The 13614-nt window shown below is 36.2% G+C and overlaps 2 protein-coding genes and 1 long non-coding RNA gene across 3 annotated transcripts in view; 2 read left to right on the forward strand and 1 right to left on the reverse strand.

The window, feature by feature from the left end:
- The window catches only part of LOC107671736 (multiple myeloma tumor-associated protein 2 homolog), a 10116-nt gene extending 4037 nt beyond the window's left edge, over nt 1-6079 (reverse strand). Inside the window, exons 1-7 of the mRNA XM_016464684.1 lie at nt 5872-6079; nt 4294-4444; nt 4167-4212; nt 3996-4075; nt 1761-1833; nt 1578-1654; nt 1254-1373 (exon numbers count right to left, since the gene is read on the reverse strand). Coding sequence (XP_016320170.1) covers nt 1254-1373; nt 1578-1654; nt 1761-1833; nt 3996-4075; nt 4167-4212; nt 4294-4444; nt 5872-5968 — 644 coding nt within the window. The 5' untranslated portion in view covers nt 5969-6079. The remainder of the gene's footprint in view (nt 1-1253; nt 1374-1577; nt 1655-1760; nt 1834-3995; nt 4076-4166; nt 4213-4293; nt 4445-5871) is intronic.
- A 4684-nt stretch (nt 6080-10763) lies between these two features.
- Nucleotides 10764-11395, forward strand: LOC107671681 (uncharacterized). The gene is made up of 2 exons (XR_001632234.1): nt 10764-11064; nt 11276-11395. It is a non-coding gene; the product is annotated as an uncharacterized LOC107671681 (long non-coding RNA).
- Nucleotides 11396-11399: 4 nt separating this feature from the next.
- Nucleotides 11400-13614, forward strand: part of LOC107671651 (guanylate kinase-like) — a 7142-nt gene continuing 4927 nt past the window's right edge. The window contains exons 1-4 of the mRNA XM_016464559.1: nt 11400-11438; nt 11726-11777; nt 11853-11894; nt 13063-13159. Of these exons, the coding sequence (XP_016320045.1) occupies nt 11400-11438; nt 11726-11777; nt 11853-11894; nt 13063-13159 (230 nt within the window). The remainder of the gene's footprint in view (nt 11439-11725; nt 11778-11852; nt 11895-13062; nt 13160-13614) is intronic.

Below are 13614 nucleotides of genomic sequence, written 5' to 3' on the forward strand. Positions count from 1 at the left end.
GAAACAAAGTCACCTACATCTTGGATGCCCTGGGGGTAAGCAGATAAACATCACATTTTCATTTTTGGGTGAACTATCCCTTTAACCATCATATGTGCTTCCCTGGCGAGCCGTTACCATGAAATGCGCCAGCATCGCGAACAATCAATGAATCCAAACTGATTGAGTGAATGATTCAGTGACCCATTTTTACAGATGTTCACTTGCTTCGTTCCTAAATGAATCAGCTGTTTTGAACAAAGCTTTTGAATGATTTATTGAATTACTCACTCATTATGAAAGTAACTTGCTGCCACCTACTGGCCATTTTACTTTCATATTTTTAAACATGTTAAATCAAGTTTTATATTTAAAACCTTAATCTCATCTTTTAATGCAATTATATAGCTATGTAATTAAATCCCTGCGCATATCAAATCCACCAGGGCTCTGTAACCGGTGCTGGATAGTAACTCATGTTATCAGATTCTAGAAATTAAGTGCTTGTAATTCGATTTTAAAAAACGTTTTAAAATGTGCATAATCAGATTACAGATTACATACTATTCACACAAAGGCAGTAAATTATTCATAGTTTATTGATTTCAATTTACCATTCTAAAAAAATCCCTGAGGCTTATATACACTCAGAAAGTCTCAGTGGAATTGCACACACCAGCCACTAGTTGGAGACAAAAATATTCTACAGATGGTGGCGCCAGAAGAAGTTTTGGTAGCGGCAGGTGGATCAAATCTTAAGGTTTTCATCTTTCAAATGTTATATCGTTTATGAAAATTTATTGAATAGTTATTTGATATTATAAAAGCAATTTTTGGTAGCGGCAGGTGGATCAAATCTTAAGGTTTTCATCTTTCAAATGTTATATCATTTATGAAAATTTATTGAATAGTTATTTGATATTATAAAAGCAATTAAACTGGACTATTTTACCCAATATTTGTGTGTGCTATTTTTTTGCTAATTGCTTTGGAGTGTAAATGTTAAGGTAAATATAATATAATATAATACTTTTTTGAATAGAGCCACAGTGTAATCATTTTCTTCAAACCAAACCACTATCTTCAAAAAGAGTATCTAATAAGAAAAAGGAAACTAAACTAAAACTAATACAATAGTGTTACATCGCCCTCTTGTGAACAAATTGTGTTATACCTCAGAGAAGGAAAGCAAAGTCTCTATAAATCACTTACAACAATAATAATGGTATTTAATTTAGTCTACTGACAGGATGGAAAAACTATAGACAGTTTACCTTTTACTGTAGCTTTCAGAGTCTGAATCTGAAGAGTCACTTCTGCTTCTGTGTTTCGTTTTCTCTTTTTTCTTCTTTTTCTCCTTCTTACTTTTCTTCTCCTTTTTACTCTTCTTTTTTCTGTCAGATATGTAATTCACATCAGCACTCAACTTAGATATCGTGTTTGTTTTTTTTAAAGCAGTATCTGTTTTTGTACTCGAGAATTCTCATATGTATTCTATTCCATGTTTAAAAACCTTTCACATGTAATGTTTGGCCATAAAAGATATTAAATCTATTCTTGCTTTTATACCACACAAACACATATACAGTATATTGTACCTTTTATCCTCTTTATCAGGTCTGTTGGCCTCCTCAGGATTCTTACTGGCTTCTTGTGGTCTATCAGCTTTGTGATGCTGACAATAAATCAAGATCAGTGATTAACGGTGCTTGTAATATTCAAACCACGACACATTCTCAGAATCAAATCAGCATCAACACTAATTATTTATGTCTACGTACCGTGAAAACTGGCAAACCCATTTTTACTGCTTCTTTTTCTTGCTTGGAAAGCACCATTCCTCTCGGTCCAGCCCTGATCATGAAAAACAGCTCATAATGTATCTGTGGTATGTCTATTATATTCTATTTATAAACTACAGTAACATGTAATACTAGAGGAGCTAGGTACAGACTAGTGCTGTTTCTCAGTCTATAGTGATTTTATTTTATCTAACTTCAATATGCACTTCAAAAGTTTTTGCATTTATACATACAATACAGTCACAAATAATAGACTTGCTCATTCAAATATTTATTAACAATATTGTAAGACCTTGTGTACTCCTGGTATATTGTTAAATCTTGGTAAGCGGCACTGTTTTATGTTCAATACCAAGTCATTTTCCGCTTTTCATTCACAAGCCAATGTGATCTGTTTTTCTATTGTTCTGAGTGCAACTGAGGTGCCGTTTACACGACGTTTTCAGTCAAAAACGGGAAAATTTTTATGCGTTTTGACTGTGCATTTACATGACAACGGCGTTTTGGGGACTGAAAACGCATATTTTTGAAAACGGGTTTCAAAGTGGAAGCTTTTGAAAATGCCACCGTTGTCGTTTCCGTGTAAACACCAGTAGTGGACGAAGTACACAAATCAAGTACTTGAGTAAAAGTACAGAGCCGTATAATAAAATATTACTCCAGTAAAAGTACTCAGTTTTCAATTTTACTCGAGTGAAAGTACAAAAGTACTTGATTTTTTTATGTACTTAATTAAAAAGTACCGATAGTTACAATAATTAATCCTAAAATTCGACATTAGTAACTTTTAACAGCATCAGACGCGCACGCGCGCTCACAAGATCTCCTGGTTCTTACTTGTGAGCTCAGTTCACTGGAGACTCGCACTAAACGGATCATTTGAATCAGTGAGTTGTCGACTCGAGAACAGCTGCAATCGGATCATTCCAATTCGTGAATGAATCGTTTGGTGCGATTTGCGAACCGATTTAACGGGTTCATTGAAAAGAATCAGTTCGTTCATGAATCAGACACTGCTTCTGCGTCTCGGAGCACGTGATATATAATAAGGAGTAACGATAAGTTTTATGAAAGTATGATAGTGAAGTAAAAAGTACGATCTTATGCTTTGGAATGTAGTGAACTAAAAGTAAAAGTTACTCAAAATAAAACTACTCCAGTAAAGTACAGATACTTGAAAAATGTACTTAAGTACAGTAACGTTAAGTACAGTAACGAAGTAAAACTACTCCGTTACTGTCCACCACTGGTAAACACACAATACAGGAATCTTTGAAAACGGTGGCGTCATGCACGCGTGCGTAGTACGTGTTAGGTATGTAGACATGCGCAGTACGTGTCGATTTTAAAGGCAAGCGCGAACAAACATACACAACAATGGCGGAGTACATGGTACTGTTGTTGCTGTTTAAGAGTTTGCTAACGCTTCTTCAGCAAAGTGTGGATTTACTTCCCCAATATTACAACCAACAGCGGAGACGCATCATATACATCATATAATCGTTAGTTCCCTACAGGTACTGTTTACTAACAAGGTGACAGCGCCAACTACTGGCCTGGCATACGTAATACAGCGTTTTTGGCCGTTTTCGCGGATACGTGTAAACGTGAATCGTTTTGAAAACGTCGTGTATATGTGAAACTTTTTAAAAACGCAAGGGAAAAACGTTTCAGTTTTTGACTACACCGTTGTCGTGTAAACATAGCCTGAGAATCTAGAAAAGTTATGTTTTCTCAAGACAAACTTTGAATGTTGGCTTGTCAGTGCACTGTTTGAAAGTAAAAAAAAAAAAAAGGTTTGAAAAACCTTCATTTGTGAATCAGTGTGGAAGAATATTTCCCAGAATGCATTACCCGTGTTGAATTTCCTTGACTTGAAATTCAGTAAATCCTGTCATTCTGTTGCAAATGCCACTTAAACTTTGCCTTCTGTACATAACCCATTCATAATTCAAATCAAAGTTTTATTTTTCATGCTACAAAGTACACCGTGCAAAGTTTCGGAAGAGAAGCCCCATATTAAAATGCGGGACTGAATCTGAAATAGCAATGTTTGTCATTGTGATAAAAAAAATCTTCAACAGTTTAACTTCTAAAGTATTATACATTCCACCATGAATTAGCCTAATACATAAGATACTTGGAACACCTCTCCTGTATCTTGAACAGGTAAAGAGAGGTCTAGATCAAGTAAACTAGTCATGAAAGCTTTACCTGGAGCTTCCGAGCCCAGAGACCCTGTCCACGTCCCGTTCATCCGCCTCCCCTTCCCTCCGGCACACATCTGCAAGATCCTGCCAGCAGGACACATATGCATCAGAAACGGCAATAAGAAGTGCTACAAATCATTGAAATGTCCTTGTTTGAGTGTTTACAAATACAAACCTCTTTGGTAAGACCAGTTGGTTGTCTCTTGATTGTTTTATGACCCCTAAAATAGACAAAAAAATGGGACAATTGAGATGTTTACTCATATTCTTCTGCACTTCACTGATGAATCAATCACACTTACAGTGCTGCTAACATGGCCTCGTGCTCTGCCTCCCGTACCGCTGCCATCTCCTGCTCTTTAGACAGAGATGCGCCGCCCTTCTTATCTTTGGCGTACCATGACAAATCCTTCCCTTTCTGCCACCGGCCAACCGGTGCCATGACGGAATTCCCTGAAAGAATCAACACAGAACCTTGGGTAGATCTAACACAACCTGCTATAAACATGTTTAAATCATATTTCATCGTATTTATATTTAGCTTAAGGAAAAAGAAACGTATGACCATCAGGACCACGTGTGTGTGTGTGTGTGGAATGTTGCCTTGGCAACTAGCTGAAATAAAAAGCTTTTTATATTGTATGTTCTTTTTATAGATCAGTGGTCGTACTAAATTTAATTTACGTGCATTCCTGTAATGAGAATTATATTTATTTGCATTATGGTAATAAGAATATAGGGGAAAATTTGCTTAATTGTCATGAAAATAATATCATAATACAGTCCTACAAACATATATTGACATATTATTCCAAAAAATATATATTTAAGTGTTTAATAAAGAGCTTAATATAAAAAATACATAATTTATAAAAACTAATTGATTTATTTTATAAAATCTATTAGTTTTATAAAACTATTAGTTGTTGTGTTTTGTCGTTTTGAAATTAAAAGCTTTTTATATTTTATTTCAGTTAACGACTATTTTATTTAAAGTAAAAAAAATATATATATTTTAATGGTTTTAACTTTAGTTCAGTTTAGTTTACTATAACAACCCTGCATGGAAGTGCAGAATCAATATACCAGACTCTGACCTTCTGACTGAGAGACAACATAAGCAAGCAACTATGTAAATAAAATTAAAGTTCAGTTGAATGTCTTGGCAAAAAAAAAAAGATAATATTTCTTATAAATATTACACAGGTTGAGTCACGTTTGCCCAATAGGCCTCACTGACGTCAGCACGGTACATTAAATATTCATAGGCTTGGCTCGCGCTCCAGCAATGAATTCTGAAGGACGCTTGAGGCGGTTACCACGCAACGCCCGCAAGACCTCATTAATATTCATGAGCTCAGCCTTCGCGATTCTAGGATTTGTAAAGCATGCGTCTCATGCTCCTCTGGTACCTAAACTAGAAAGTTCAACACGTCTACACCTACAAAAGCCACAGCTGCGTCCGACACATTAAACAAGCAGACGATGTGATGAGAGATCACGCCAAGGAGAAAGGTAGGAATGTCTGCGTTTAGACTACAGATGAGGGAAACTTTATTCAGCAGAGACTTTAATACACCGTCAACCCAGAGGACGAACTGCCATGCTGGCATTATAGATTAGCAATATACAATCAAGCTACACAACCATTACCATTCCCTTAAGCGTTCTGAATAGGTTTACCAGCCTGTGAGCAACAAAATATTAGCACAAACAACCAGTTACTAAAGCTCCAGTGTGCAGTTATTAATTAATTCAAGTGTGTAAAGTGCAAAATAAGTCGTGTTTATATGAACATAAGCGCACATTTGGGGATTGCTTCGCATATGGGTCACACAAGAGTTGCTAGCCGAGGCTAGAGCTGCTAGCTCGATACTCACCCAGATAGTTCTCTCTGTGTTTATCCACTTTCACATCGTCCCAGTTGAACTGGTCCTGACCCCCTCTCACCCCTCCAGACCTCGATGAGCCAAACATGACCCCTGTTCATCCAGACACACTTTCTCAGCCTCCTAAAAGCGCAGAGATGTTTTACACGCGTGTAGTAGAAGAATCAGGCCTTAGTTTTCCACAACATCCGGGAAACCGCCGGCCTTTATTTTATAAATTCAGCGTGAAGCTCTTTTTTTTTTTTTTTTAATCACCGCAAATATTATCTTGTCGACCAAGCTCTATTCAGTACGACATGACAAAAACGATTCTTTTTTTATTATTATTATTGTGCGTGTTCCTGTATGAGAATATGCGATGTCAACATCATGCGCCGTTTGGCGCGGGTTCAGATTCAGAACGCGGATGTTCTAAAGATCTGTGAGAAGCGTGTCGCCTTCTGATGACGCCGCAGTAATGGCTCTCATGAGAAAATCAGTCACCTGAGCAAGAGAGGAAGATTATAAGCGAAGGGAGAAAGACATTCTCCCCGTGTTTGAGCTCCTTTTCCCCAATGTATGTGAGGTTTATCTCCAGGTTTTTTTCAGGTGAGTTTAAACACGCTGTAGCTTTAAATGATGTGATGGTCGCCAGTTGCATCATCTTTTTGTGTTGATGATACAGTAAAGAAGTTGTGAAGTGCTATTATAATGTTGATTCTTCATAAGGCTTAATTTGATGCTTTTTTACTCTCTTAGCTGATTTGAATTCATCACGTTCGGTATGTTTCAAAGTGAACCTGCTGCTTTATGATTGAACCATAATACATGTGTAATGCATTGTGCACGCTAATATTTAGTGTAAATACAAAGTTGTGCATGGATAGATTTATTTATAGTCGGGTTTGTGATTGTATCTGTGGCTTTGTGGAAATATGGAAGCTGCATGTGGATGTCCAAACTACTTGAAACTACTCGTGAAAATGTTTTTTATATTTAATATAACAGAAATTTAAGAACAACGCATATTGTCAGCCTAACATTTGAGAAAAAGGTTAATTGAAAAATGAACATGGATTTAAGAATGTTAATGTGATCCAGCATGATTAGAGAATGTTCCAAAGAGCATCTTGTGTGCTTAAGAAAAGAAGAAAAATGTAGATCTCTAAATCAGGAAATATGACACGTGACCCTGGAGCACAAAACCAGTCATAAGGGTCAATTTTTCGAAATTGAGATTTATACATCATCTGAAAGCTGAATAAATGAGTTTTCCATTGATGTATGGTTTGTTAGGATAGGACAATATTTGGCCGAGATACAACTATTTGAAAATCTGGAATCTGAGGGTGCAAAAAAATCTAAATATTGAGAAAATCATCTTTAAAGTTGTCCAAATGAAGTTCTTAGCAATGCATATTACTAATCAAAAATTAAGTTTTAATATATTTACAGTAGAAAATTTACAAAATATCTTCAAGGAACATGATCTTTACTTAATATCCTAATGATTTTTGGCATAAAAGAAAAATCAATCATTTTGACCCATACAATGTATTTTTGGCTATTGCTACAAATATACCCCAGCGACTTAAGACTGCTTTTGTGCTCCAGGGTCACACATGAGATTTGCTTCTAACTAAGCAGGGAAACAATGACAGAAGTATTTGAGTAATCTTAGTTGCATCATTGAATTTGTCTGAGCAGAAAAACGTTCAGTAATTAAACGTTTATAACAAACAAAGGCGAATGAAAAATTTAGCTTTTTGCCTCTAATTTCTTAAATTGTGCATCCTTGTTTACTTTTCACACTCGTCTCCAAGTAAGATGTGATGAAAGTACACAAGGAATGAAACTGAGCACAGAGGAATTGCAGGACTGTTTCTTCGTATTTTGGACTACTTTTGATCACTTGGTTTGGTTTTTTAGGAAATTTGTAAGAAAAATTAACCCTTGTGCTGTGCTGAAAGTCCTGAAAATGTAGTGATCTGAGCTTAGGCACCTCCGTTTGTGAGTGAATAATGCCAGAATTATCCACAAATTAGGCTATTTTGTTTTTTTTTTTTGCTCAATAACTGGTGTGCAAGCTCAGATCAATGAGGCCTATGAACAGTCAGTTCCAAAAATAATTTAAAAAAAACTGTGCTAATTGATAAAAAAAAAAATATAAGCCAATTTTTTTGGGAGGTTGTTATACCCCGTGTAATCAAAAGTCAGCAAGCTTTAGTCCAATGCAATAACATTAACTGGCATTTTCAGGAAAAAAGAAAAATTCTCTCTGGGTCAAAATGGCACAACATGAGGGTTAAAAAAGCAAGATGCCCTGTTGAAATATATGTCAAATGTAAGGTTTATTTGAACTGCAAAGGTAAAACAGGCATTAAAATGATTGTGACAGATGAACGGGGTTAGTTTTTCTACAACAAATGCTCCTACAGCGCCTCAGGAAGCTTCCTCGCAGTGCAGTAAGAGAAGGGAGAGCGTCCTTTAAAGGTCCCATATTGTCAAAACTGACATTTCCTGGCGTTTTTCACGATAACTGAGGTCTAGGTGCTATGTAACTACCATATAAGTTTCAAAACAGTCAGTCCACAGTAAAATGCACACAGCCTGCATAAAGTAGCTGTGATTTTTCACAAACCATTGTGACTTCCGTAAAAAGTTGACGTCAGAACTACAGACATATGGCAAGAAATCTGTAGACACGCCCATAACAACAAAAGACTGAACAAACGCGAGCATTTGTGACGATCGTTTCTGTCCAGTTTGCTCGTTTTATCGCGTTTAACCACAGCTGTCGTCGGTTTTTTGTCTGGCAGTGGCAGCAGATATGCGATCAAATTTCTAATTTGAGGCTGTATTACGTCGATTCTGGCACCCAGAATCACAACAAGAAGATATTTTAAGCTCCTTATGTAGCCGAATCTGCGCTGGTTTGAATGGGCCGCCTCCAGTTTCCCCTTTGTTTTGCTGCCTCCAGCTAGCGCTGTGACGTCGGCTGACCCTAGTTACCTGTGGTTGGCCTGGCCGTGCGTCACTCAGAAAACAACAGGCCAATCAGAAGAGAGGCTCATGAATATTAATTAGACAGGCCAAAATCGACCCGTTCTCAGCAGAGCTCCTGAGAGAGGAGCTGTAAAAATATATTGAGATGGCTAGACCTTTAAGATCAGTTTATGCGTCACGGACTGAAGGACAGAGGAGCGAGGAAACGAGGAAGCATCCATTTGAGTTTTGAGAAATCATCTTGTGACCTTGAAGACTTTGAAATGTAGAGCATCTCTTATCTCTGACTGACGAGTGCAGACGATACACGGCACACAACATCAGATTCTTTAAGTTACTAGATTAGAGCGCCTGCCAAAACTGGTCACATGTCAAGAGGTCGCACCGTATGACTTGCATTAAGTCACACGTGGAGCTCATTTATTATGAGTATGTGTTTAATTAGACATCTCATGACCGTTTGTAATGGAGAGTCTGACACAGTTTTGTTGAATCAAATGATATTATCGCTTGCGTGTGATTACAGCTGTTTTGCAGTTTAATGTAGTCTGACGTCCAGCTGTAGTGAATTATGCAACTCACTTGAATTCAGTGTGTATGGAAACACTATGGAAATCTTGTGACCCGTGGCTCTGATTTTGACACTGAAAAGGAGCCGTTTGGACTTCCAAACCCATTACTTTCAAGTGCCTCATGTCACTCACAGCTGTGTTTGCTCGGAGACGTCACTTCAGCGCTCGCTGGAATAAGACGCAAGGCTATTTTAAATCAAAGATGCCATTTTAGGATTTGGCATGGTCACGTTGGATGTCAACAAAAGTACACAAATCATTCATTTAAGATTAAATCCCTGTAATGAAATATTACTCCAGTCAAAGTAATAATTTATCATAATCACAAAGTAAATAGAACTTTGAACTAAATAGAAATAGAATAGAAGTAAAGTACTTATTTTGATAGGTTCTGTTAACATAATTATAATTAATGAATAATTGATTATTATTTTATCTTAATACTGGGTGTAATTTAAACTGAAATTTCTGTTGTAGTAACTTTCAAAATTAAGCAGTGGTTTTCTAGTTCCCAGCATGCTTTGCATATGACTTGATTAGGAGATTTAATGTTTAAAATGTTTTAGACTTGCTGTTTTTGTTTTAGTGAAGGAAAGGTCCTATTAGTATTTAAAGGGATAGTTCACCCAAAAATTCTGCTGTTGAACACAAGAGAAGATATTTTGAAGAATGTTGGCAACCAGTCAGTCGCTGGCACCCATTAACTTCTATAGTATGGGGAAAAATACTATGGAAGTCAATGGGGACCATCAAGCGTTTGGTTACCAACATTCTTCAAAATATCTTCTCTTGTGTTCAACAGAAGAAAAAAACTCAGACAGGTTTGGAACAACATGAGGGTTGAGTAAATGATGACAGAAATTTCATTAGAAGTTGTTATAATTCAGAAAGACTGATGCAAACTGCAAACATGTGTCTTTAGAGTGAGTTCTACATCTCAAAATACCTCTTTAGGGAGAGAGTAGTCTAGTGTCGCAGTCACACAGATACGGATGGAGCTGAAATAGAGTTCAGTCGGACATAATTATGAATGATGAATCGTGAACAAAATATACCATACAGGATTTAAAAAAGGAGGAAAAACAAAGTGTGTGTAAATGTGTGGTGACAGAATAGTGTAAACATAAAATATAAAAACTGGCCTTGCATGGTGTAGATTCGTAGAAAAGTGGTGCAGTAAAAAATACTCAAGAAATAATATTACAACGAGAAATATAAATAAAAATAAGCATTTCTAAATGCAAAGTAATTGTTATTTTCTTTTGATTTTGGACTAAAGTGTGAGCTATTTTGTGACATTGGCTCACCTATTTGTAGCTAAAAGTTATTTTAATTAATTATTTATGTATTATTTGAATAATTCAGTGGCTCAATGGGAAATATCATAATTCAGAAGTGTTGGTGTTTTGGTTTTGTTGAGCAGAAGTGTTTCTCAGTGCTGAGTCAGTACTATGCTGTAATGTTTTGATGCCATGGCAGTAACTTGTGTAAAGAAGGCTGGGTTGGGTTTCCACTGAGCTGATATTATCTGCAGGCACACACGCAAACATTCAGATCACACGGAGTACTGTGCGTGTTTTCAGTTTCATTTACACACAGCAAAGTGACACATTAACACTTGAGCGAGGTAAGCAATACAAATACAGAGCTTGGATTGTGATGTAAATTTACTCATCGTTATTAATAATGTATTGAAATATTGTTTGAATGCTTAAATATAAACTGTTTGTGTGTGTGTGTTTGTTTTTGTGTGTGTTTTTATGTGTGTGTTTTTGTGTGTTTTTGTGTGTGTGTGTTTTTGTGTGTGTGTTTGTTTTTGTGTTAATGGCTCAATACAGGATCTGTAGTTTTCCACTATCACAGTCATTAAAGTGTCCTCAGTGGATGCCTCATCTGATCTCATTAACTCCATTCAGCGCTAACGAACTGTTGGTCCAGGCCTGTTGGAACATGTTGAGATAAATGTTGAGGAAAAAACATCCCTGTCCACCCTTATATATAGTTATGTGTTTAAAATAACATGATTTTTTTGAAAGAAGTGTCTTATGCACACTAAGGCTGCATTTAGTTGATCAAAAATACAGTAAAAAAAGTGCTGTTTTTATTATATTTTTGTGTAAACCGTGACATTCAACATTCAAAGGTTAAGGGCAAGTAAGATTAAAAAAAGAAATTAATACTGTTATTCAGCAAAGGCACATTAAATTGATCAAAAGGGACAGTAAAGACATTCATAATGTTTCTGTTTCAAATAAATGCTGTTCTTTTGAACTTTCTATTCATCAAAGAATCCTGAAAAAAAAGTGTATCATGTGGGTGTATTTGGCTTCAGCGTTTCCCGTGAGTCACATACTGAAGCACAAATGCTGTTCTTTAGTGGAAACTAAAAAATAACCCAGAATTATCTTTTACCAGATACGACGCGAAGCCCCCGTCCAGGAGAGGAGAACGGCAAAGGTTAGGCTTTTGATCTTGTGTGCTACAGAAAACACAGCTTTTCTGAAAATATCTTTTGCATTAGGGCTGGCTTTTGACACAAATTTCACGATTCGATTCGATTCAATATCGATTATTTTGGATATATATCAGGTACAGTACTTGGCTATTAATGTGGAGGAGATGATCAGTTCACGCGTCTGTTGATTGAGGCGCTACAGCGATCTGTCACTCCACATTAAACAGCGCCAAAACGGCATTTATTGTTTGAATATTGCAATACAATGGACAGAATTTGAAATCTGAGACTTTGTTTCATATTAAAAGTACCAACGCACAATGCTTATTACGATATATTGGATGGGAAGTGCCCTTCAACGTTCTGTCCATTAACTGTAAACAGGCTAGACTAATCGATTCTTGGGATTTAAGAATCTATATCATTCCGTAAAAATGAGAATCGTTTTGCATTATCCTCACTGAACAAAACCCAGCAAGCATAACATGTTTTCACAATGACATCACAATTGACATGACTAGTCCAACAGAATCAAATCTTAAGGCCTGTTCAAAAAAAAAAACAAGACAAATGTTTGGTGGAAACATTTGGTGTGATTAAACATGTTAATTTGAGTGAACGGCAGTTTATGTGACTGTTCAGGCCAACATAAACATTCACATGGCGTCAGTGCAATCCTTTTTTATACAATAATATTCACGCTTTTGGTTACATGCCCAGATCCGCTGCTATTACATAAACCGTTGCTCAAAAACACGAAACATAATAGCGAATAAAAAAATTGGAATGGCTGTTTGGCTTTGTTTATTCTCATCAGTATAATATCAGTCATAGCAGCAAATACTTAGACAAACATATAATTATTAATAAAAAAGAAAAAATACAAATAGGGTATGTCAACCTGAGTTTTTGTGCTGAACATTAGTGTTTGTGAGAACAGGCCTTTAGCTGTAGTTTCTCATACACATAAGATCATCAAGAGAGAATCGGTTCTTGAACCTCAGTGTTGTAATGATGGAGCTGGAAACGATGCATTGACACAGTTATGAGCTCAAATTGGTGCAGCAGCTATGAATTTGTGCTGCTTGTTGTTTTTATTAGTATTCTGGCTCATCAGTTACAAGTTTGTCAATGATTGACATACTGACATGCATATCATCTTTTTTTCAGACTATCATTACGTTACCAGGGAAGTGATGAAGGCAGCCATAGCAAATGGTGAATTTATCGAAAATGCTGAATTTTCAGGGAACCTGTATGGAACAAGGTACAGTCCTCCTTATAAAGAGTCTTGCGTTTATATGTGAAGGTACATCACTGACATCCTCTTGATACTGAAAGAATTTCTTAAAAGATTTTGCCATTACTGAATGGTTTGTAACAGGGGTGTCCTGCAGAGTTTAACTCCAACACACTTTACTGGGAGTTTCGAGACCTTGATTAGCTGATTCAGGTGGGGTTGATCCTGCGTGGCAGTGTTTTTTATTTCAAGTAAATACTTGATAATATTTTTTTATTTCATATTTTGTATTTTTAGGGGATTTTGTGGTACTAAATTATATTTATGGAATAGTTATGATCCATTTATTGCCTGTTAACAATGTTTTGAGCATTGACCTTAAAATTAAATTTCTAACTTAAACTGTCATAAATCTTGAGTGCTTTGGAGCACAAACTTAAGTTTCATCTCATTTAAAAAAAAAAAAGACACTTGGAAGATTA

The sequence above is a fragment of the Sinocyclocheilus anshuiensis genome, unplaced genomic scaffold, assembly GCF_001515605.1.
Source record: "Sinocyclocheilus anshuiensis isolate Anshui unplaced genomic scaffold, SAMN03320099.WGS_v1.1 scaffold524, whole genome shotgun sequence".
NCBI lineage: Eukaryota > Metazoa > Chordata > Actinopteri > Cypriniformes > Cyprinidae > Sinocyclocheilus > Sinocyclocheilus anshuiensis.